The following is a 25,023-nucleotide window of genomic DNA, read 5'->3' as shown; positions in this document are numbered from 1 at the left end:
GGATGGATTATCTTGGCAAAGGAGAAATGCTCACTAACAGGGATGTAAACAAATTTGTGCCCACAGCTTTTTGTGCATATGGAACATTTCTGGGATCTTTTATTTCAGCTCATGAAACATTGGACCATTGTTCATTATATATTGCTTACACTGATCTGATCTGCCAGTGCCTTAAGTGCCTAGGGAGTAATGGTTGTCTCTGGACGGGTCCACGCCAAGTCAAACCCCTCTGCCCTGCCACCTAGTCACCTGACCCTCACTTACAGGTTAGGGTCAAATACGCTATAACTCAGTTAACAAAATGTTCAGTAAATGTATTCAACTAATACATAAAGTAAGCCTATCCTAATTTAAATAAATGGCCAATGTCCAAGACACAAAGTGGAGTTTCAGTTTATCTCCATAATTAACCAGATCAAAATGGGAGAGACACTAACCCTAATCTACTCCATGCAAGGATGTCGTGGATGCTCATCCTGCCCCCATCTCATCTGTGCTCTTTTCCCAGTGCTATTCCAATAACAGCAATTTCTCATATCAAGTTGCAGACAGTAGAAAAAAATAATATGGGTTCCCCCAAAGTACATCCAGCACTTTGTATCCTGAACACTTGCTTTGTGCACAAGTGTGTGAATATTACTTACTTTTACAGTGTTTTCTTTTCATGCCAGAGTTGTTTTCAGCCCCTTTATCACATTATATGAACTGAGTCAGCTGCATGATTAATGTGTGAATGTGTGTGTTAGAAAATCATTTTGCAAACATATTGGATCATCTCAGATAATTGTATTACATTTGTGTAAAAGGCCAAAATGGCAAGTATCAAGTCAACTCTTTGTTAAATTAACAATACACTGCTGCCATCCATTGGTGTGACTAGAAAAAAACACTCCGTTGTCTAAAAATGTAGGCCCATCATCACACATAAAAATCCAGTCTAATCGTTTGCATAATTCTTTATTGTACCGTGTGTAATGATTTTTTTTTTGATAAATCGTTAATTGTCAACTTTCAAGATCATACAGATACAATAGCAAAAAGTCACATATAATTGCAGTATTGTACTCTGGGGTGACATTATTAAACCTCACCTCTGCGAAATAAAAATGAATATGTATTATACTTCGCGAAGCAGATTCATTTCATCACATTCAATTAATAATTTACTGTAATTTCAGAATTAAATATATCAATTAATACAGCTATGCTTTCTGGAGTACCAATTGTGATAACTGTCATATCAGTTATGACAAGTCACAATTAAATTGAAAATAATCTGGTTTTAATCATCAAGGTGCATCAGATCAAAGATCAAAGATCTTGCGCCCCATCCATCTCTGAAGCCACTCTGTTGCCACTCACCAGAGCATGGCTTGCTCCACCAATCGTAGCGTTGCATTCTGGGCAGTTGCTTTGCTCCATGGCCCGTCCACATTCTCCGATGGCGTAGATGTGATTGTTGGGACACTTGTACCAGTGTCCAACACTCAGGTTGATAGCTTTAACAATCATCATCCTTTCTTCATCAGTGATCCCCAGGCCAGTGCTTGGTAGCTTTTTATCCAGTTCTTTAAGTGCTTGCTTTACCAAGTCCTTGTCTTGCTGAGTGAATGGCTGCAATCTCTCCAGAATATTCCTCATGGCTCTGACCTCAGCCTGGACGTGGACCCTACAGCCTGTTCCATTAGCCATCTTGCAGCGGGCGTTAAGCTCCGCCAAAAAGGAGAGCCTCTGTAGTTCGCTCTGCAGATCAGATGCCTGCTGCTCTGAGAACTTTTGGTGATGATCCATCAGCCACCTCAGGAACTCTGGAACCTTCTCGTCAAAGTAAAAGGTTTCTACGCTTGACATGTGTCCCCTACGAATCTTCAGCAGCTTGTTCAGTCTCTCAAGTAAGGCCATCTTGTTCTCAGTGATCCATAGTTCATTTGCTGTGAGGTCGGAGGCTCTCAGTGTATCTCTGATCTGTATGTACTCCATGGGTAGGTACCTTAGCAAGTCCTCCTTGTCAATCCATTGCTGCTTAAGGACCACCTTCTGTGCCTCAATATCTGACTGTGTTCCATTAATCTTCTCCTTCACTTTTTCAATTTCCACCAGACTCCGGTTGACATGAGCCCCGTACCGGAGATTCCTGCGGATGGGTGTGCGACACTTGGGGCACTCCTTTAACTTTATTCCGGTAGCCTGCTGGTTCTCATCCATTCCCATGTATGTGTCCATGGACGTGGACTCAAACAAGTGTCCGCAGTCCTCTAGCTGAATGAAACAGGCCTCAACATCGTCCTCCGTACCAAAGAAGATCTCTGTTACCTCCTCGTGGTGGCAAACACGACACTTGTTGGGGCAAGGGTCTCCACACAGGCCGATGCACGGGTGCCCACAGTGCAAGGTTTCGGTACAGGGTTGGGTGCATGGTGGACGGTCACAAGGCTCATGGCAAAGCTTGCTGCAGCGCTGATGAGGGCACTTCCAGGCACAAGGCTCTATGCAGGGGGCACAGGGCTGGCCGCATGGCTTCATACAGACACTATGGATGCAGCGATTCTCACAGCGCATTTGACAGGGTGGGCATCCACGTGTACAGGGCTCCCGACACTTATGGGAGCAGACTAGGAGGCGATCACATTGGTGGAAACAGCCCATGTGGAAGCGGCCCTGGTGGCACCTCTGGCAGGAACCAGGACAGGGGTGGCCACACTTCAGCATCTGTGTGCAATGTGTCCTGCATTCTGGCTGTATGGTAGAGCTCTTATAATGACAGGGATCTTCTTGCTTGTGTCCACATTTGAGCTCCAATGTGACCATCACCATGCAGGTGGTGGTGCAGGACTCCCCACACACCAAGGCACATGGATGCCCACACATGAGCTTCTGCTGACAGGGCTCCAGGCACACAAACTTCTCCGGAGCCTGGTGACAGGGCACCATCTGCTTGTGCTGGCACTGTGGTACAATCTTTTCTACCTGCTTAAGGCAGTCAGTAGGGCACTCCTGGTAGCACTGACGTTGGCATCGATGCCCCAGCTCACAAAGGACCTTCTGGCACTTTTTGTTGCATGTGTACTTTTTGTGCTCTTGGTCGTACGGGTGGCAGGCACTGGAGCACACGTGACCACAGTTCAAGCGGAACTCGCAGGGCAGGTTGCAGCCTCCCTCGGGAGCTTGTTTGAAGTCGTCTCCGCAGGACACTTTAATGTGTCGCTCAGGGTGGTTCTGGCAGCACAAAGTCATTGCAGGGCCCACTTGGTCCTTCTCTCGCAGCATGTGCAGGATGTTGCTCCAGAGCTTGACCTTTCCCAACATGTCCATGTTTCCAATGCAGTAGAGGCCCTTCTTAGCCCTTGACAGGGCTACACAGACACGGTTGGGGATGTTCAAGAAACCCACCTTCCCCTGTTTGTTACTTCGAACCAGGGACAGCAGGACAATATCATTCTCCTCCCCTTGATATTTGTCAACAACATGAACTTTGACCCCATTGAACTCTTTGGCTGGCATGAGGTTGCGCAGACAGTGGAGTTGGCCTGTGTAAGTGGTGAGGATGGTGATCTGGAACGGCTGGTAGTCCTGTAACAAGAGGTAGCGACACAGCGCTACCACGAAGAGGGCCTCGTGGCGGTTCTGGTGACTTTTTCCATCCTTGATCTCCTCTTCATGATAATTATGCTCCACAAAGAACATGTTTGATTGAAGCCCCTGCAAGACAACGGGGGGTTGAATATAATGTATATTGGACGGCAACTAACTTCTAAAGCCTACACATATGGACGGTTTATCATGCTTTATCAATGGTACATTGAATTGACCACATGGGGAAATTCATTGATAAACATCTTCAAATGTACTCCTGCTAGGAGGGAAACTACCAGGTCAAAAATCTGTGTGCATTCATTTATGTATGCATTTATTTACCTTAACATTCTCAAAGTCCATCACTGAGGGGTGGTTCTCCAGCTCAGAGTAGATGTGAGGGACTATGAGACGGGCAATGTCTGGCCTCATGCGATGCTGTGTAGGAGAGACCCAGAGTGAGAGGATTGGTCAATGGTGAATGAAGAACAAGGGCAATTGGTTTATCTGGTTTGTCTATATAAACTTCCCTACAGATTCCCGCACATACCTGGTAGTTAAGTCTGACATACGGAAAGTCCATCTTGATCAGCCTCTCAAACATGGACACTTCAAGATTGAAGTTATTGGCCAGGTCAAACACTGTTGCACTGGGCCGGAGCTAGGGGGACAATGGAGGTTGCAAGCTACATAAGTACCCCTGAACCTCAAGAGAGGATGACATGGACCACCTCATTTCAACAGTTTTAGACAATATAAAACAGACAATAGAGTTGAGGAGATCACTGTTTTTAATATGCTGCTCAGTAAGCCTGAAACATTTGCAGAAATGTTGATTTTAATATGCATTGTCCCTGTCAAATAAATGTAATAAAGTAAAGAGTATGAAAATATACACTGAGTATACCAAGCTTTAGGAACAACTTCCTATTATTGAGTCCCCCCACCCCTTTTCCCTCAGAAGAAGCCTCAATTCATCGGGGCATGGACTCTTAAAAGGTTTTGAAAGCATTCCACAAGGATACAGACCCGTGTTGGCTCCAATGCTTCCCACAGTTGTGTCAATTTGGCTGGATGTCCTTTTGGGTGGTGGACAATTTTTGATACATACGGGAAACTGTTGAGCATTAAAAAACAGCAGCGTTGCAGTTCTTGACACAAACTGGTCCGCCTAGCACCTACTACCATACCCAGTTCAAAGGCACTTAAATCTTTCGTCTTGCCCATTCACACTCTGAATGGCACACATACACAAACCATGTCTCACTTGTCTCAAGGATTAAAAATCCTTCTTTAACCTGTCTCCTACCCTTCATTTACACTGATTGAAGTGGATTTAACATTTACATTTAAGTCATTTAGCAGACGCTCTTATCCAGAGCGACTTACAAATTGGTGCATTCACCTTATGACATCCATTTAACAAGTGACAATAAGGGATCATAGCTTCAACCTGGATTCACCAGGTCAGTCTCATGTTTTGTACACTCAGTGTATATGCAAATAAACTCTGAGAAAAAAAATGTTTATATTTTTTATTTTTAGGGGTACGTTTTACCCTTTTTTCTCACCAATTTCGTGATATTTAATTGGTAGTTACAGTCTTGTCCCATCGCAGTAACTCCAGTATGGACTCGATACGTAGGTCGAGAGCCATGCGTCCTCCAAAACATGACCCCGCCTCATGGGTCTCCCACCCCTGAGTCAATACTTTGTAGAAGGACCTTTGACAGCAATTACAGCTGTCTTTCTGGGTAAATCTATGAGCTTTCCACACCTGGATAATGCAACATTTGCCCAATTATTATTTTAAAAATTATTCAAGATCTGTCCAATTAGTTGTTGATCATTGCTAGACAAAAAATAATAATTTGCCATAGATTTTCAAGCAGATTTAAGTCAACTGTAATTTGGCCACTCAGGAACATTCACGGTCTTCGTGGTAAGCAACTCCAGTGTCGATTTGGCCTCGTGTTGATGGTAGTGACTGCCTATTACTGCTTATCATTTATTAACCATCATTTATTCACATTACTTTACTAAAAATATTTCAGTTGCTTATATTTCATTTGTTTTATTTGATGACTTTATTATTTTTATTCCAAGTCATCATCACATCTCTATTGAGCTGCTGCCTATGCTGTCTGACAAAATCACTATTCTGGAGTTCTTCAAAGTAAATAAGGCATACTTTTATGTATTTTCAGGTAGAGATACGCTACTTCTCCAAAAGTATGTGGACACCCCTTCAAATTAGTGGATTCAGCTATATCATCCACACCCATTACTAACAGGTGTATAAAATCAAGCACACAGCCATTCAATCTCCATAGACAAACATTGGCAGGAGAATGACCTTACTGAAGACCTCAGTGACTTTCAACATGGCACCGTCATAGGATGCCACCTTTCCAACAAGTCAGTTGGTCAAATTTCTGCACTGCTAGAGCTGCCCCGTCAACTTTACGTGCTGTTATTGTGAAGTGGAAACGTCTTGGAGCAATAACGGCTCAGCCGAGAAATGGTAGGCCACACAAGCTCACAGAACAAGACAAGAACATTTCGTCAGAAGCTTCATAAAATTAGTTTCCATTGCCAAGCAGACACACAAGCCTAAGATCACCATGCGCAATGCAAAGCATCAGTTGGAGTGGTGTAAACCTTGCCGCCATTGAACTCTGGAGCAGTGGAAACGCATTCTCTGGAATGAATCTGGCAGTCCGATGGACGAATGTGGGTTTGGCGGATGCCAGGAGAACGCTACCTGCTCGAATGCATAGTGCCAACTGTAAAGTTTGGTGGAGGATGAATAATAGTCTGGGGCGGTTTTTTCATGGTTCAGTCCAGGCCCCTTAGTTCCAGTGAAGGGAAATCTTAACGCTACAGCATACAATAATATTCTAAACAATTCTGTGCTTCCAACTTTGTGGCAACAGTTTGGGGTAGGCCCCTTCCTGTTTCAGCCTGACAATGCCCCAGTGCACAAAGCGTGGTCAATACAGAAATGGCTTGTAGAGAGTGGTGTGGAAGAACTTGACTGGCCTGCACAGAGCCCTGACCTCAACCCCATCAAAAACCTTTGTGATTAATTGGAACGCCGACTGAGAGCCAGGCCTTATTGCCCAACTGCAGTGCCCGACCTCACTAATGCGCTTGTGGCTGAATGGAAGCAAGTCCCCGCAGCAATGTTCCAACATCTAGTGGAAAGCCTTCCCAGAAGAATGGAGGCTGTTATACAGTAGCAGCAAAGAGGGGACCAACTCCATATTAATGTCCATGACTTTGGAATGAGATGTTCGACGAGCAGGTATCCACATACTTTTGGCCATGTAGTGTACCTCGCATAGCAACAGCTGCTCTCTATATACCGTCACGATTGCGCATTCTTGTCTATTCCGTAGGAGACGTAAAATAAACGCAGAATGGATAAGTAGATCCACAATGAACTATGGTCACTGTAGTTAATTTACACTTTTTTATGTGAATACTATGTAAAATATTGGCCTGTTGGAAACTACAACTTCCTACTGGATCTGATTTATCTCTGTGAGTTCACAGAATTTGTTTTAACTAAATGGAATTCAAATAATTGAACTAATGTTGATCAATTAGTTGTTTAAAAAAATACAATTGTTCAGCACTACCCATCTACCAATAGGTACTTTTCTTTACTGATCTTCGTGGTTGAATCTGTGTTTGAAATTCACTGCTTGACTGAGGGATCTTATAGATCATTGTATGTGTGGGTTACAGAGATGAGGTACTCATTCAAAAATCATGTTACACACTATGATTGCACACAGAGTCCATGCAACTTATGTGACTTGTTAAGCAAATTATTACTCCTGAACTTATTTAGGCTTACCATAACAAAGTGGTTGAATACGTAATTCCACTTTAACATGATGGGGTATATTGTGTAGGTCAGTGACACAAGATGTATATTTAATCAGTTTTATATTCAGGCTGTAACACAACAAAATATGGAGCCAAGGAGTGTGAATACTTACTGACGACACTGTATTCACTCAGAGCTAAAAAGGAATTAAGTCAAGTTATTTAAGACCTTATAGCTGGGTGTGCTGGATGAACTCGTAGTTTAGCTCCACGCAGAGTTGGATGTTGATTGCATTTAAATCCCAGCCAATTAAGAAATGAAAATGACCATGGACTTTCAATTTTTAAAAAGCCCAGTTTACATTAGGAACTTGAAAAATGTTCAAGTACGATGTCCAGTTGAATTCCTGGATTTAAAGGAATAACAGTGAAATCTTTAAGGAGTTGACCATGCCTGACCAATGAGTGTCCTGTACCTGTTGGTGGTCTCCAATGAGGATGAGATGCTGGCACGCCTGGCTCAGAGTGGTGATGGTGTGGGCCTCCAGTACCTCCGCCGCCTCTTCCACGATCACCAGGCGGGGACTCACTTCCTGCAAAGCTTTGCGGCATCTTGCAGCCCCCGTAGTCGTCATGCCGATGACCTTGGCATCCTTCAGGACATGTAAGTCCTCACGGAGACGAATCTCAGCCAGACGCTCGGCTGCGTCCTGATAGTCCTGCTCCGCCTGCTGGGCTCGCGTACGCAGCTCTGTCCGGTAACGCCTCACCCATAACCTGCAGACACAGAGCAGCAGTAGATTACGTCATTGAGTAGCATTTCACTGCAAGACCACTTACATAGTCGAAATAAGTATGTCATAAGAATGATATAAAACCCATAGAACAAGTTGTGTTTACCAGACATAATCATACAGCACAATCAAAATCAGAATATCTGAGATTCGTAATAATGCATTGAGCAGAGTCCTTTATTACTTGTGTGATTGACGGAGTCAATCAAACAGGCTGAAGCTGTGGCTTAACATTACATTTTGGGGTTTAATCCAAGATAGCTTTTTGGCCGGCAAACAACTGAGCCTTGCACTAGTCTTTCCCCAGTCAGATCAAGCCAAGTGCACACCTGTGTGGCCATGAAGACTTTGCATTCACAAGCTAAGCACAGTTACATTGCCACAGTGACAGAACGTTTTATAGAGCAAAATCTTGCCTTTGAGGTGAGGGGATCAGTGCATACATTTTCTCTGTAATTAGTTGACATAATTATGCTCAATGGGAATAAACGCTCTAGCAGAATGCCGTTGCCTAGGGGATGAGGGGGTATTACCGGTACAGTCTCCATCTGTCTGGCAGACTGAGAGCCCACACATCCAGAATGGTGTCCTCCTCATCCTCACTCACGGCTGAGCTCCTGCCCAGCTCCGTCCTAATACGATGTTTCATCTTCCTCTTCTGTACCCGCTGCATCTGCACACATACAGAGAGACACGCAAGGCTTTTCAAATAACTTTGACAACACTTTAACTCAGCACCTGTCTTTCTACAATACTCCTAAGCTCAATACTTTAAAGCAGGAGGTTGTCAATTTGAAATCCATAAGCAACTCAATTGGTTTATGATTCACACGATTTATGATGCAACGTCTTTTGGTTATGTTGTTGGCTCAGGGTTAATTATTGGTTCTCACCTCCCAGCCTTCTTCACTCTGCTCTGCCTGTATCTCGATGTTCTCCAGGTTCATGGCCAGCATCAGTTCCGCCATGTCTCTGACTATCTCCTCCGTCTTTCTAAGATCTTCATCCCGACCATGATGCGTGTTTGAGGCTTCTACAAAGCGTTCCGCCTGGATCAGGTCTGCCTCCTCCGCTATCTCGATCAGGTCGTCCTCTTCCTCTTCAGCTTCGTCCATTTCCACATCTATCATAAAATAGAGAGGTGAAAATGGGTGAGGAGTGAGGACCAGAGTTTCTAACTTCCTAGTAGTTCTCTCAACATGAAAATGAGCACTGAACTCTTCCTCTTCCCCCCCATATAGTTTCAGTTAGGATCAAAGGGAGTTTTAAATGAAACAAAAAGAGTTCAAAGAGACTAAATAAAATAAAATAAATCAAAGTTTATTGGTCACCTACACAGATTTGTAGATGTTATCGCAGGAGCGGCGAAATGCTTGTGTTAATAGCTACATGAATAATATATTCACAAGCAAGGTTGACAAATACAATCCCACAAAGAGAAGCATTTCTCTGCACCTGTTCCGTTTATTATCTGTGTGATCATGTTGTCTTGTCTACGCTCTGTGGTACTGCAGTGGCTTCTCACCTGCATTGCAATTTTGAGGATGTGGCGTCCTCTGCTGGAAGACAGTGAAACCTAATCCCAGCCACTCCATAACAAGAGACGGCTTCTTCCCACCATAGCTCTCAAAGCCATCCAATGCCTGAGGATTACATATTAATAGTAAGAATTGTCTCCTCTATGGCCAATGAGAGATTACCACAGTTCAACATCGTTTCATAAAGCTTTTCTGGGAATGCCAGACCTACTTTTTGAATCTCATGCCTTGTAGAGGCAGTTGGGGTTAGCGTACTCATATAAGTTGTCCTATCCGACGATAACATCAAATCAAATTGTATTTGTCACATGCTCAGAATACAACAAGTGTAGACCTTACCGTGAAATGCTTACTTACAAGCCCTTAAATAACAATGCAGTTAAGAAAAATAATAGTTAAGAACAAATATTTACTAAATAAACTAAAGTAAAAAATAAAAGAGCAACAATAAAATAACGATAACAATATATACAGGGGGTACCGGTACCTAGTCAATGGGGGTCAAGGTTAGTCGAGGTAATTGAAGTAATATGTACATGTAGGTTGGGGTAAAGTGACTATGTATAGATAAGAAACAGCGAGTAGCAGCAGCGTAAAAAGGGGGGGGGGTCAATTCAAATAGTCTAGGTAGCCCTTTGATTAGCTGTTCAGAAGTCTTATGGCTTGGGGGTAGAAGCTGTTAAGAAGCCTCTTGGACCTAGACTTGGCGCTCCGGTACCGCTTGCCGTGCGGTAGCAGAGAGAACAGTCTATGACTAGGGTCACTGGAGTCTTTGGCAATTTTTAGGGCCTTCCTCTGACACTGCCTGGTATAGAGGTCCTGGATGGCAGGAAGCTTGGCCCCAGTGATGTACTGGGCCGTACACACTAACCTCTGTAGCGCCTTGCGGTCAGAGGCCAAGCAGTTGTCATACCAGGCAGTGATGCAAACAGTCAGGATGCTCTTGATGGTGCAGCTGTAGAACTTTTTGAGGATCTGAGGACCCATGCCAAATCTTTTCAGTCTCCTCAGGGGGAATAAGCATTGTCGTGCCCTCTTCACGACTGAGGTGTTTGGACCATGATAGCTCTCAACCTGCTCCACTACAGCCCCGTTCAATGAGAATGGGGGAATGCTTGGCCATCCTTTTCCTGTAGTCCACGATCATCTCCTTTGTCTTGATCACATTGAGGGAGAGGTTGTGGTCCTGGCACCACCCTTCCAGATCTCTGACCTCCTCCCTATAGGCTGTCTTACTGTTGTCTGTGATCAGGCCTGCCACTGTCATGTGTGAACAGGAAGTACAGGAGGAGACTAAGCACTCACCCCTGAGGGGCCCCCGTGTTGAGGATCAGCGTGGCAGATGTGTTGTTGCCAACCCTTACCATCTGAGGAGGCCCATCAGGAAGACCAGGATCCAGTTGCAGAAGGAGGTGTTTAGTCCCAGGGTCCTTAGCTTAATGATGAGCTTTGAGGGCACAATGGTGTTGAACGCTGAGCTGTAGTCAATGAAAAGCATTCTCCCTTAGGTGTTCTTATTGTCCAGGTGAGAAATGGGAGTGTTGAGTGCAATAGAGATTGTGTCATCTGTGGATCTGTTGGGGCGGTATGCAAATTGGAGTGGGTCTAGGGTGTCTGGGATGATGGTGTTAATGTGAGCCATAACCAGCCTTTCAAAGCACTTCATGGCTACAGACGTGAGTGCTACGGGTCAGTAGTCATTTACATGCTGAACACACCGCCGGTGTCGCATGCGAGAGCATTGCAAAATAAAAGTACACAAACATGTTTTTCAATCGTTGCACCCATACTGTTCGCACATGTCTGCGTAGCCAGGTGCTAAAATAGAAGTTGGTTCTATTTGTGACACTTGATGCGCTGCGAGTCCCACTTCTCCCATCTCCTCATTGGTTTTTAGGAGCATATACCCACGTGGGGGAATGAAAGATGAACTGAGGCCCACACTCCAGTCCAGTTGGTGGTAGTAATGCACCTTAACGTTGGTTGCCAAACGCCATATGAAGTACAAAGAAGAAGCCTGAAGGAGGGATAACTAGAAACAAACTCAAACCCTTTTATCTGTGGATTAATTGTTGGAGTTGAGGACCTTGTGCATTTCGGGTAAAATAACAATACAATGTTTATATCCCAGGACAAATTAGCTAGCAACAGCAAGCTAGCTAGCTAAAGTGCCGTAAATGTTTAAGGCTTTTCGACCTGTCCCCAAATTAATAATACAGTGGGGCAAAAAAGTATTTAGTCATCCACCAATTGTGCATGTTCTCCCACTTAAAAAGATGAGAGAAGCCTGTAATTTTCATCAAAGGTACACTTCAACTATGACAGACAAAATGAGAGAGAAAAAAATCCAGAAAATCACATTGTAGGATTTATAAAGAATTTATTTGCAAATGATGGTGGAAAATAAAGTATTTGGTCAATAACAAAAGTTTATCTCAATACTTTGTTGTATACCCTTTGTTGACAATGAGAGGTCAAACGTTTTCTGTAAGTCTTCACAAGGTTTTCACACACTGTTGCTGGTATTTTGGCCCATTCCTCCATGCAGATCTCCTCTAGAGCAGTGATGTTTTGGGGCTGTTGCTGGGCAACACGGACTTTCAACTCCCTCCAAAGATTTTCTATGGGGTTGAGATCTGGAGACTGGCTAGGCCACTCCAGGACCTTGAAATGCTTCTTACGAAGCCACTCCTTCGTTGCCCGGGCGGTGTGTTTGGGATCATTGATCTTCAATGCCCTTGCTGATGGAAGGAGGTTTTCACTCAAAATCTCACGATACATGGCCCCATTCATTTTTTCCTTTACACAGATCAGTCGTCCTGGTCCCTTTTCAGAAAAACAGCCCCAAAGCAGGATGTTTCCACCCCCATGCTTCACAGTAGGTATGGTATTCTTTGGATGCAACTCAGCATTCTTTGTCCTCCAAACACGACGAGTTGAGTTTTTACCAAAAAGTTATATTTTGGTTTCATCTGACCATATGACATTCTCCCAATCTTCTTCTGGATCATCCAAATGCTCTCTAGAAAACTTCAGACGGGACTGGACATGTACTGGCTTAAGCAGGGGGACACGTCTGGCACTGCAGGAGTTGAGTCCCTGGCGGCGTAGTGTGTTACTGATGGTAGGCTTTGTTACTTTGGTCCCAGCTCTCCGCAGGTCATTCACTAGGTCCCCTCGTGTAGTTCTGGGATTTTTGCTCACCGTTCTTGTGATCATTTTGACCCCACGAGGTGAGATCTTGCGTGGAGCCCCAGATCGAGGGAGATTATCAGTGGTCTTGTATGTCTTCCATTTCCTAATAATTGCTCCCACAGTTGATTTCTTCAAACCAAGCTGCTTACCTAATTGCAGATTCAGTCTTCCCAGCCTGGTGCAGGTCTACAATTTTGTTTCTGGTGTCCTTTGACAGCTCTTTGGTCTTGGCCATAGTGGAGTTTGGAGTGTGACTGTTTGAGGTTGTGGATAGGTGTCTTTTATACTGATAACAAGTTCAAACAGGTGCCATTAATACAGGTAAGTGGAGGACAGAGGAGCCTCTTAAATAGTTACAGGTCTGTGAATGCCAGAAATCTTGCTTGTTTGTAGGTGACCAAATACTTATTTTCCGCCATAATTTGCTAAATAAATTCAATAAAAATCCTACAATGTGATTTTCTGGATTTTCTTTTCTCATTTTGTCTGTCATAGTTGAATGTTACCTATGATAAAAATTACAGGCCTCCCTCATCTTTTTAAGTAGGAGAACTTGCACAATTGGTGGCTGACTAAATACTTTTTCCCCCCACTGTAGCTGGTTCAAAGTTCGTTCTGATATTTCAACCTGCGTGTCCTGATCGCATCTGGTGTGGGTGGACAAAATCAACATGCGCGCGATTGCGGGTACATAGTTCTAGTAGTAGCTGTGGTGATGGAACTATTAATTATAGTCGTAGAAGTAGTCACCAGCCTGATAGTTGTAATTATAAAGGTCGGACCGAGGCTAAAAATCTTTATATTTTACAGTGCTATCAAAGACTCACTGGCTGTAGCGTCAGGCTATCCCAGTGTTTCTCTGAGATGAACTTTTGGAGGTACTGCTCCCTTAGGACGCCCCGAAGACTGCACTCCAGCTGCACAGACTGAGTCTGGATCTTAGTCTCTTCTTTCCGCAATGCATCATAGATCTGAGGGGAAACAATATTCTGAACATCGCTATGTGATATTATTTCTTCAATAGCTACATTAACAATTTACATTTTGAAGACTATTTCTAAAATGTTGACATATTGGTCAGTGTAACTTTCAGGTTTCAAGTTGGGCCTCACCTCACTGTTGGCACGGCGAAGATGTGGCGGTAGGTTGCGGCGGAAGTAATGGGAGCTTTTCAGCTCTCTCAGGGTGAAACGCTTCAGGACCTCACTGTTGCTTTGCCCACCCACTCTCACAATACCGTCTGGTAGAAACTTGTGGATGCCTATGGTACAACATTGTTTAACAAATTAAAAAAGGTGTTCATACATACAACAACAAAAGAGCCCTTCAGAATTATCTTTGGTCAAACACAAAATGATGGTATGCAGCATCTGAGATTCTTCAAGTATGGCTTGAGGTGGAAAATAACTTCATTTGAGACACAAAAGTTGCGTGGGATGTGTGCAATGTTGAGAAAAAAGGAGGACTACCTTCTAGGAACTGGTCCAGAGCGTGGTTGGTGTAACAAACCACCAGCATGGGGGAGGTGAAACCTCTCCCCATCTCCTGATTGGTAAGCAGAGCCTGGGCGATCTTTAGTCCTGTGTAGGTCTTCCCTGGGATTATGAATAAGGAAAGACGTGTTACACTCCTGCAGAGCTGTTGCACTAAAGACGACGTTACAAGAAGCAACGTGGCACAATTTCTCAGCTTTTGGCCTGGAACATTTTTATGTGCATACCAGTCAAAAGTTTGACCACACGTGCTCATTCAAGGGTTATTTATTTATTTAGACTCTTTTCTACATTGTAGAATAATAATAGTAGCAAAAGACCAAGTCCATATTATGACAAAAAACAACTCAAATAAGCAAAGAGAAGCGAGAGTCCATAATTACTTTAAGACACGAAGGTCAGTCAATGGGGAACATTTACATTTACATTTAAGTCATTTAGCAGACGCTCTTATCCAGAGCGACTTACAAATTGGTGCATTCACCTTATGACATCCAGTGGAACAGTCACTTTACAATAGTGCATCTAAATCTTTTAAGAAGGGGGGGGTGAGAAGGATTACTTTATCCTATCCTAGGTATTCCTTAAAGAGGTGGGGTTTCAGGTGTCTCCGGAAGGTGGTGATTGACTCCGCTGTCCTGGCGTCGTGAGGGAGTTTGTTCCACCATTGGGGGGCCAGAGCAGCGAACAGTTTTGACTGGGCTGAGCGGGAACTGTACTTCCTCAGTGGTAGGGAGGTGAGCAGGCCAGAGGTGGATGAACGCAGTGCCCTTGTTTGGGTGTAGGGCCTGATCATTTCATAGAACGTTGAAAGTTTCTTCAAGTGCAGCCGTAAAAACCATCAAGTGCTATGATGAAACTGGCTCTCATGAGGACCCGCCACAGGAAAGGAAGACCCAGAGTTACCTCTGCTGCAGACGAGAAGTTTATTAGTTACCAGCCTCAGAATCTGCAGCCCAAATAAATGCTTCAGAGTTCAAATAACAGACACATCTCAACATCAATTGTTCAGAGGAGACTGCGTGAGTCTACTAAAGGACAACAATAAAAATAAACTTGCTTGGGCCAAGATACATGAGCAATGGACATTAGACCGGTGGAAATCTATGCTTTGGTCTGATGAGTCAAATTTGAGATTTCTGGTTCCAACCGCCATGTCTTTGTAAGACACAGAGTAGGTGGACAGTTGATCTCTACATGTGTGGTTTCCACTGTGGTGCTTGCAGGAAGAGGTATAATGGTGTGGGCGTTCTTTTCTGGTGACACAGTCTGTGATATATTTAGAATGCAAGGCACACTTAACCAACATGGCTACCACAGCATTCTGCAGCAATACGCCATCCCATCTGGTTTGCGCTTGGTCGGACTTGTTTTTCAATGGGACTATGACTCAACACACCTCCAGGCTGTGTAAGGGCTATTTGACCAAGAAGGAGGGTGATGGAGTGCTGCATCAGATGACCTGGTCTACACAATCACCTAACCTCAACCTAATTGAGATGGTTTGGGATGAGTTAGACCGCAGAGTGAAGGAAAAGCAGCCAACAAGTGCTCAGCATATGTGGGAACTCCTTGAAGACTGCTGGAAAAGCATTCCACATGAAACTGGTTGAGAGAATGCCAAGAATGTGCAACACTGTCCAGGAAAAGGGTGGCTACTTTGAAGAATCTAAAATATAAAACATTTTGATTTTAACACTTTTTTGGTTACTACATGATTCCATATGTGTTATTTCATAGTTTTGATGTCTTCCCTATTATTCTACAATGTCGAAAATAGTTGTTAAAAAAATAAAGAAAAGCCCTTGAATGAGTAGGTGTGTCCAAACTTTTGACCGGTACTGTACATTTACGTAAACATGATCTATTCAATATGTATGACTTATTAAAAATGTATCCCACCTGTGCCTGGGGGTCCCTGGATGATAGCCAGCTCCTTGGTGAGTGCGAACTGAAGGGCTCTCATCTGAGACTCGTCCAACCCCAGCTGCTCCATGGGCGGCCAGGCTTCAGGATCCAGGGTGTGAAAGCTCTTGATACTGCTCTTAAACTCAGGCGCCGCAATAGCAGACAGGTCATACGTATCTGCCCTGGGCAGGTAGGCAGGCGGTTCGACGTCTGAGCTGCATTCCACTATATACCTGTAATTTACATGTCGTCATAAATCATAAATGTCATTCTTCATTACAAGAATTGACATGTCGTGAACATAATTTCTGTCAAATTGATCTAGTAGCTGGCGGAAGAATTAAGTCACTCACAAACCATGTTAAGCACTTTGAGATCAGAAGCATGTACCTGTATCAATACAATCAGTAAGTCTCACTGTCAGAAAAGCGTGATGAAAACCCAATATTTTGTCTTAAGCTTGTCCCAAAGCTGATTAGCCTGACTCTTTATCTCATATAGCATTAACAACACTGGTGCATTCACAAGCTAATTGTTGAAATTAAGAACGCCAGACAGACAGTACACCGACCTCTGAAAGGGCAGATCCTCTACCTCCAGCTCCTGCAGCCCTTCGAGGACATAGCGGTAGGCCTCAAAGTAGGCTGTGGTCTCCACCATGAGGAAGGATTGGTGGGCCTCCACTCCGGCCAGGGCTCGCCTGCTCTCCCCTAAGAAACTGAGCTGGACAAAGCCCTTCTCTAACTCCTTGGGGTCCCGGTCCGACACAGTAGCAAACAGGAAGGTGTCAAAGTTGTCACAGGACATGCAGAGCAGGGAGCCGTATATCAGCCGCTTGGAGTTTTGCCAGCGGACAAACTGTGCGGGACAGAGAAGAACATGAGCATATACAGTACCTTGCGAAAGTATTCGCCCCCCTTGAACTTTGCGACCTTTTGCCACATTTCAGGCTTCAAACATAAAGATATAAAACTATATTTTTTTGTGAAGAATCAACAACAAGTGGGACACAATCATGAAGTGGAACGACATTTATTGGATATTTCAAACTTTTTTAACAAATCAAGAACTGAAAAATTGGGTGTGCAAAATTATTCAGCCCCTTTACTTTCAGTGCAGCAAACTCTCTCCAGAAGTTCAGTGAGGATCTCTGAATGATCCAATGTTGACCTAAATGACTAATGATCATAAATACAATCCACCTGTGTGTAATCAAGTCTCCGTATAAATGCACCTGCACTGTGATAGTCTCAGAGATCCGTTAAATGCGCAGAGAGCATCATGAAGAACAAGGAACACACCAGGCAGGTCCGAGATACTGTTGTGAAGAAGTTTAAAGCCGGATTTGGATACAAAAATTTTCCCAAGCTTTAAACATCCCAAGGAGCACTGTGCAAGCGATAATATTGAAATGGAAGGAGTATCAGACCACTGCAAATCTACCAAGACCTGGCCGTCCCTCTAAACTTTCAGCTCATACAAGGAGAAGACTGATCAGAGATGCAGCCAAGAGGCCCATGATCACTCTGGATGAACTGCAGAGATCTACAGCTGAGGTGGGAGACTCTGTCCATAGGACAACAATCAGTCGTATATTGCACAAATCTGGCCAATATGGAAGAGTGGCACGAAGAAAGCCATTTCTTAAAGATATCCATAAAAAGTGTTGTTTAAAGTTTGCCACAAGCCACCTGGGAGACACACCAAACATGTGGAAGAAGGTGCTCTGGTCAGATGAAACCAAAATTGAACTTTTTGGCAACAATGCAAAACGTTATGTTTGGCGTAAAAGCAACACAGCTCATCACCCTGAACACACCATTCCCACTGTCAAACATGGTGGTCGCAGCATCATGGTTTGGGCCTGCTTTTCTTCAGCAGGGACAGGGAAGTTAAAATTGATGGGAAGATGGATGGAGCCAAATACAGGACCATTCTGGAAGATGGAAGATTTCCCATTCTAACACCTGATGGAGTCTGCAAAAGACCTGAGACTGGGACGGAGATTTGTCTTCCAACAAGACAATGATCCAAAACATAAAGCAAAATCTACAATGGAATGGTTAAAAAAATAAACATATCCAGGTGTTAGAATGGCCAAGTCAAAGTCCAGACCTGAATCCAATCGAGAATCTGTGGAAAGAACTGAAAACTGCTGTTCACAAATGCTCTCCATCCAACCTCACTGAGCTCGAGTTGTTTTGTAAGGAGGAATGGGAAAAAAATTCAGTCTCTCGATGTGCAAAACTGATAGCGACATACCCCAAGCGACTTACAGCTGTAATCGCAGCAAAAGGTGGTGCTACAAAGTATTAACTTAAGGGGGGCTGAATAATTTTGCACGTTTTTCAGTTTTTGATTTGTTAAAAAAGTTTGAAATATCCAATAAATGTCGTTCCACTTCATGATTGTGTCCCACTTGTTGTTGATTCTTCACAAAAAAATACAGTTTTATATCTTTATGTTTGAAGCCTGAAATGTGGCAAAAGGTCGCAAAGTTCAAGGGGGCCGAATACTTTCGCAAGGCACTGTATTTGAATACACTCTTCGTATATGGAAAAACATTGTATGTATTAATGTAATTTATTATTGTATAATATAGATTATTGTATAATCTCACTATTTTAAGTTATATAACTACACAATGTTGGTAAATTATCATTTTTCTATTCAATTACTCTTAATCAAACTCACTGACCTTAAGAGGATGGGAGTCAAACTGGACCTTATAGGCCAAACCAGACGGGGTGCACAATGGTACCACCAGTCGAGTGTCAAAGTACACTCTGATATCATCAAAGCGGCACTTTCTCAAAGGGATGTCTTTATTGCCCAGGTCTTGCTGGCTCTGAATCAGCTGCTGGATGCCCTCTCGAAGAGGCCTCACAAAGTCCTCTCGCATGAGCCGGAAGTGCGTGTCCAGGTAGAGCAGTCCGCTGGCGTAGCGTTGGGAGATGAGGTTGGGCCTGAGGTAGGATCTCTGGTCCTGGTGGAACTCTTTGGGGGTGGGGTAGATGGGCAGGGTCCTGAAGTCGGCCTCCCCAGGTGGGGCGTCTTCCTGGGCGGTTATGAAGGAGTAGTTATCAGACCTCAGGGTGCCCTCCCTGGCTCTCTCCTGGAGGTGCTCGACCAGGCCCTGGATCCTATCCAGGTTCTCCTTCGTCTGCTCCAGGACGTCCACCCCCACGGCTCGCAGGCTGTTGATGACTGGTCTGAAGAGGGCCACTATCATGGACACGCCCTTTATAGAGCTAGCTGGGAAGATGCTGAGCACCTTGGAGAGAAGGGTCATGATGTTGTCCAAGTGCTGGGGGTATTGTTCCCGGCGAGTGTGGTCAAACTCGGATCCCATTCCCATCATATAATGGGGCAGGATGGTTCTGAGGAATCCGGAATCCTTGATTAAGCCAGTCAAGCGCTGTACGGTTTGGCGCTCGGTTTTGGACGAGAAGGCCTTGCATAATACTTGGCAGAGAAGCTGAACAAGGTCCTGTCGCATCTCTCTCTTGTCGAGGAGAGCTACCAGTCCATCGCTCCAGGCCAGAGTGATGGCTACATCTGAAGGGTCTTTCCCTGATAGCTTCTCCAAGGTTTTGTACTCAATTGGATGAACCTGAGGGGTGCCACCGCCTATAGATCTTCCTCTCCCTCCCCCTCTTCCTCTACCACCCCTTCCTCTACCACCCCCTCTCTCTCCTCCTCTGCCTCTCCCTCCCCCTCTATTTTCTCTGCCTCCCACTATCTCCCTTCCTCCTCCTCCCGCTCTACCACCCTTACCCCTGGCATCCTCCCCTGCTCTTCCTCTTCCCTTCCCTGCTCTGTCATCTCGCTCTCTCCTATCCTCCCTCGGGTTCCCCCCATTAACCCCTCTCATCTCTTCCCTGGCCCCCCTACCTCTTCCCCCTCTCCCTTGGTTGGCTATCCCTTCCTCTTCTTTCTGACCAGCCTCAGCACCTGAGGCAAACAACAGGGAAATCTATATCAATCTAAAGAATGAAATGCCAATCGTGTTTTGCCTGTCCAAAATAAAAATAAATCTCCTTACCTCTTCTGTGATCGACATGGTTGGCTCCTCCTCTACCTCTCCGTTGCCCCCCTCTGTTTGGGGGATCCATTCAGGATGACTTTATCCTCTAAGACAAGTAATGAAACCCAACACAATTTGAATGTTTATAACAAATGGAATTTACAATTTCTTAAAATAGATTCCAAAACAGAGGCAAACTTGATATTTATGCATGATTATTTTATATTGTGGTGGATGACGTGTTCCATCTAAAGGATTACAGCAAGAGATTACATTGAAATGGCATAGGTTTAATTTTGACAGAAATTACATCACTTGGATACAGTCAGTGAATACATGATACAATGTAACAGTATGTTATCAAACTAAATCTGTATACCTTCGAAACCAAATTATTTCACCCTCAAAATGTCAGCATGGACTGTCTTTTTATGACAGTTATGCAATGATGCAAATAGTGAATCCTTTGCTAATTTTGAAATTAAAACCATTTTTTGCCAAGTGTGTAAACCAAGTGACTGTGATATTACATACAATTTTGTACTGAAGAAAAATATAAATGCAACATGTAAAGTGTTGGTCCCCATGTTTCATGAGCGGAAATAAATGATGCCAGAAATGTTCCATACCTACAAAAAGCTTATTTCCCTAAAATGTTGTGCACAAATTTGTTTACATCCTTGTTAGTGAGCATTTCTCCTTTGCCAAGATAACCCATCCACCTGACAGGTGTGGCATATCAATAAGATGATTTAGTAGCATGATCATTACACAGGTGCAACTTGTGGCGGACAATAAAAGGCCACTCTAAAATGTGCAGTTTTGTCACATAACACAATGCCACAGATGTCTCAAGTTGAGGACCCGTGCAATAGGCATGCTGACTGCCAGAATTTCCACTGGTGCTGTAATAGTTTGTAAGCCCTGCCACATCTGACGAGTGTCAGAGCCGGTATAGTATATTCAATCCTCGCCCTGTATTGACGCTTTGCCTGTTTGATGGTTTGTCGGAGGGCATATCAGGATTTCTTATAAGCTTCCGGGTTAGAGTCCCACTCCTTGAAAACGACAGCTCTATCCTTTAGCTCAGTGCAGATGTTGCCTGTAACCCAAGGCTTGAGCCTATAATTAAATTAAAATAACCAGACAGGTAACTTGGGGGCAAGGTCATGACCATCAACAGTTTGTTCAATTCCCTGAAATTATTAGGACCAATGCCATCCTAGAGCTGAGCTTGAGAATAATTCTCAGTAGTTTGTTTTGGGCCATTTGAACTGTATTATAGCACTGTGCAGCCTGTGGATGTTGCACCCATTAAATGGGAGATAAGCCTACTCAGTGACACTCACAGAACACAACTGTGTAGAGTTTACACAAATAGTAGCGTCTTTGCTCTTATTGCAGGAGGTCAAAGGGTTGTGAGGCTAACCAGTGTGAAATGGCTAGTTAGTTTGCGGTGCATGCTAGTAGTGTTTCAGTCGGCGACGTCACCCGATCTGAGACCTTCAAGTAGTTGTTTGAAATATGACATGATTCCACTATTTGTATCCGTTGGAATCACTTTCAATTCGGAACTTTTATTTTGAACACGCCAATTCCGTTATTGCGGCAATATAATCCTTATTGTGGCCAGCTTCACATAGGTGAGGCGGTAGAAGGGGCGATAACGTAACGTCGGGCAAAAATGTACTACTTACCAGACGCTTTTATCCAGAGCGAGTTACAGTAGTGATTGCATACATTTGAATACCTTTTTCGTCCAGCGGTCATGCCGCAGCAAGCCAAATTGGGGGTGTGATGTCGAAACTAAACGTAATCTAGCTTCAAATCAAAGAGCCAATAACGATTCTCACATAAAAATAGTTGACAACACTGACTCCACGAGGCGCTCTTCAAATGGGCCCTGGCCGTTTCCTGTTAGTTTCGTTTTCCAAATGATATGCTGCGTTCCAGTGGGAAGTCGGAAATGTTCGACATCCGAGTATTCGAAAAAACTGGGAACTCTGGAAAAAAATTGCTCCTGGCTGGGAAAATGGATTTGAACGATCACACAACTTGGTATTCCAATTCGGGATTCAGGCCTCTTTCTAGAGGTCTGAATTTCCGACCTGAAAATCACTGAAGTCATGAATTGACCTCGTATTTTTCGGAGTTCCCAGTTGTTTTGAATGCGGCAATATACAGTAGGCGTGTGCCGAACTCGTCGTATCCGTTTTATCACACTTGAAACTCGCAATAGGATTTACTAGTGATATAAAAACTCAGTAGTGCGCTTTAATTGCCAATAAAGCCTATACCACAAATATAACAATGAGATAGATATTTCACTGTATCAATGTGAATCATCTGCTTAGCGGTTCCGCTCATGACCAGGAGGGCTTCCGGGTGGCGCAGCGGTCTAAAGGCACTGCATTTCAGTGCTAGAGGCGTTACTACAGACACCCTGGTTCAAATCCAGGCTGTATCACAACTGTCTGGTTGGGAGTCCCATCATTCTAAATAAGAATTTGTTCTTAACTGACTTGACTTTTTAAATAAAGGTTCAATTAAAAATAATAATAATAATAATAGTAAATATGATGGTGAGAGGAATCCCAGACCGGTAGATGGAATGAGATGGATTTTAGATGACATTCTGCAAATGTTCTCATTGATGAAATATTTGATGTCAATAAAGTTTTCTATTCCCAAATCTAGAATCTGCTACGAATAGAGTGAATTAAGTTTTGTAGACTGTATCCTTTGGTGTTGTTTAAGAGCACAAGGACGACTTGAGTTTTAGTACAGCCGCACTTCACTGCGTAGTCGTTCCTTAACAGAAATATGCAAATGCATGCTACAAGGAGCAAGCAGGGTCCTGCTAGCAAGTTAATTCTTGGCTCTGCACCCCTCCCTGCTTGTTCTGCCCTATGACTCATTTGTTCCCATGGTTAACGGCAGGCTGTGGTCTGTCATGGGTTAGTTATAAACATTTGCTATACGTCAAGTACGCACAGGGTTGCCATGTTCGAGGTTTTCCCGAAATTGGTCTACTTTGAAAACGATGTCGTGGATGAAAATGTATTGGTCGCGGGTTGCAGGTTTTTGGGCTACTTCTAAGTTGCATTGCAGCCGCCATGGCAGGTAGCCTAGTGCTTAGAATGTTGGGCCAGTAACTGAAAGGTTTCTGGATAGAATTCCTGACCTGACGAGGCCATTCTGTCCTTCCAACCATGAACAAGGCATTTAACCCACTGTTCCCCGGTAAGCCGTCATTGTAAATAAGAATTTGTTCTTAACTGACTTGCCTAGTTACATTTAGAAAAATATATAGGCTTATATATATTTATCTGTGACCTGCTGCTGCTGACTATCAGGCTGTGGTGTGGTGTGGTGTGTGTGTGTGTGTTCAGATGGCTGCAGCAGGAAGCTTAGTCGACTATTGGATGAATCACGTGAGTGAGAGAGGCCCGCACATCATGACAACTTTTTAGTAGTTCTAGATACGCTATTTGGTCCCCCCACCAAACCATGATCAGTTGTTAAAAAGCATTTGATTGATGGTAACAGTCAGTCAGATTCGGGTGCAGGTAAAAATATATATAATATTAATAAACACTGGCGGTTGTTCACAAGCATATACAGTACCAGTCAAAAGTGTGGACACCTACTCATTTAATAAAAAAAAACTATTTTCTACATTGTAGAATAGTGAAATCATCCAAACTATGAAATAACATATATGGAATCATGTAGTAAACAAATACAAATCAAAATATATTTTATATTCGAGATTCTTCAAAGTAGCCACCCTTTGCCTTGATGGCAGCTTTGCACACTTTTGGCATTCTATCACCCAGCTTCATGATGCAGTCACCTGGAATGCACTTCAATTAACAGGTGTGCCTTGTTAAAAGTAAATTTGGGGAATTTCTTTCCTTAATGCGTTTGAGACAATAATTTGTGTTGTGACAAGTTAGGGGTGGTGTACAGAAGATTACCCTATTTGGTAAAAGACTAAATCCACATTATGGCAAGAACAGCTCAAATAAGCAAAGAAAAATGACAGTCCATCAATACTTTAAGACATGAAGGTCAGTCAATATGGAGAATTTCAAGACATTTGAAAGTTTCTTCAAGTGCAGTCGGAAAAACCATCAAGCGCTATGATGAAACTGGTTCTCATGAGGACCCGCCACAGGAAAGGAAGACCCAGAGTTACCTCTGCTGCAGAGGATATGTTCATTAGAGTTAACTGCACCTCAAATTGCAGTCCAAATAAATGCTTAATAGAGTTGAAGTAAGAGACACATCTCAACATCAACTGTTCAGAGGAGACTGCATGAATCAGGCCTTCATGGTCAAATTGCTGCAAAGAAACTACTATTAAAGGACACCAATAATAAGAGACTTGCTTGGGCCAAGAAACACGAGCAATGGACAATAGACCTGTGGAAATCTGTCATTTGGTCTGAGGAGTCCAAATTTGAGATTTTTTTGTTCCAACCACTATGTCTCAGCGAGACACAGAGTAGATGAACGGATTATCTCCGAATGTGTGGTTACTACCGTGAAGCATGGAGGAGGAGGTGTGATGGTGCTTTGCTGTGACACTGTCTGTGATTTATTTAGAATTCAAGGCACACTTAAACAGCATGGCTACCACAGCATTCTGCAGC

At 43.7% G+C, this 25,023-nt stretch overlaps 1 protein-coding gene and 1 long non-coding RNA gene across 2 annotated transcripts; both read right to left on the bottom strand.

Moving 5' to 3' along the window:
• Positions 1 to 941: 941 nt before the first annotated feature.
• LOC118389368 (NFX1-type zinc finger-containing protein 1-like) lies at positions 942 to 20,173 on the bottom strand (the record flags this gene model as incomplete). The annotated part of the gene is made up of 13 exons (XM_052526057.1): positions 942 to 3,699; positions 3,916 to 4,011; positions 4,124 to 4,234; positions 7,887 to 8,187; positions 8,738 to 8,877; positions 9,098 to 9,327; positions 9,730 to 9,847; positions 13,765 to 13,908; positions 14,050 to 14,198; positions 14,407 to 14,532; positions 16,333 to 16,571; positions 16,910 to 17,196; positions 19,037 to 20,173. Coding segments are annotated over 13 exons (5,466 nt in total), but the record flags the coding sequence as incomplete, so codon positions are not given.
• An 18-nt stretch (positions 20,174 to 20,191) lies between these two features.
• On the bottom strand, positions 20,192 to 22,751 carry LOC118388936 (uncharacterized). Its single transcript, XR_004826641.2, has 3 exons — positions 22,063 to 22,751; positions 20,384 to 20,471; positions 20,192 to 20,292 (listed from the first exon to the last, which is right to left on the bottom strand). It is a non-coding gene; the product is annotated as an uncharacterized LOC118388936 (long non-coding RNA).
• Positions 22,752 to 25,023: the final 2,272 nt, after the last annotated feature.

The sequence above is a fragment of the Oncorhynchus keta genome, chromosome 10 (genome assembly GCF_023373465.1).
Source record: "Oncorhynchus keta strain PuntledgeMale-10-30-2019 chromosome 10, Oket_V2, whole genome shotgun sequence".
Lineage (NCBI taxonomy): Eukaryota > Metazoa > Chordata > Actinopteri > Salmoniformes > Salmonidae > Oncorhynchus > Oncorhynchus keta.
The sequence above is the reverse complement of the archived record's forward strand: the minus strand, read 5'-3'. Positions and strand labels throughout refer to the sequence as shown.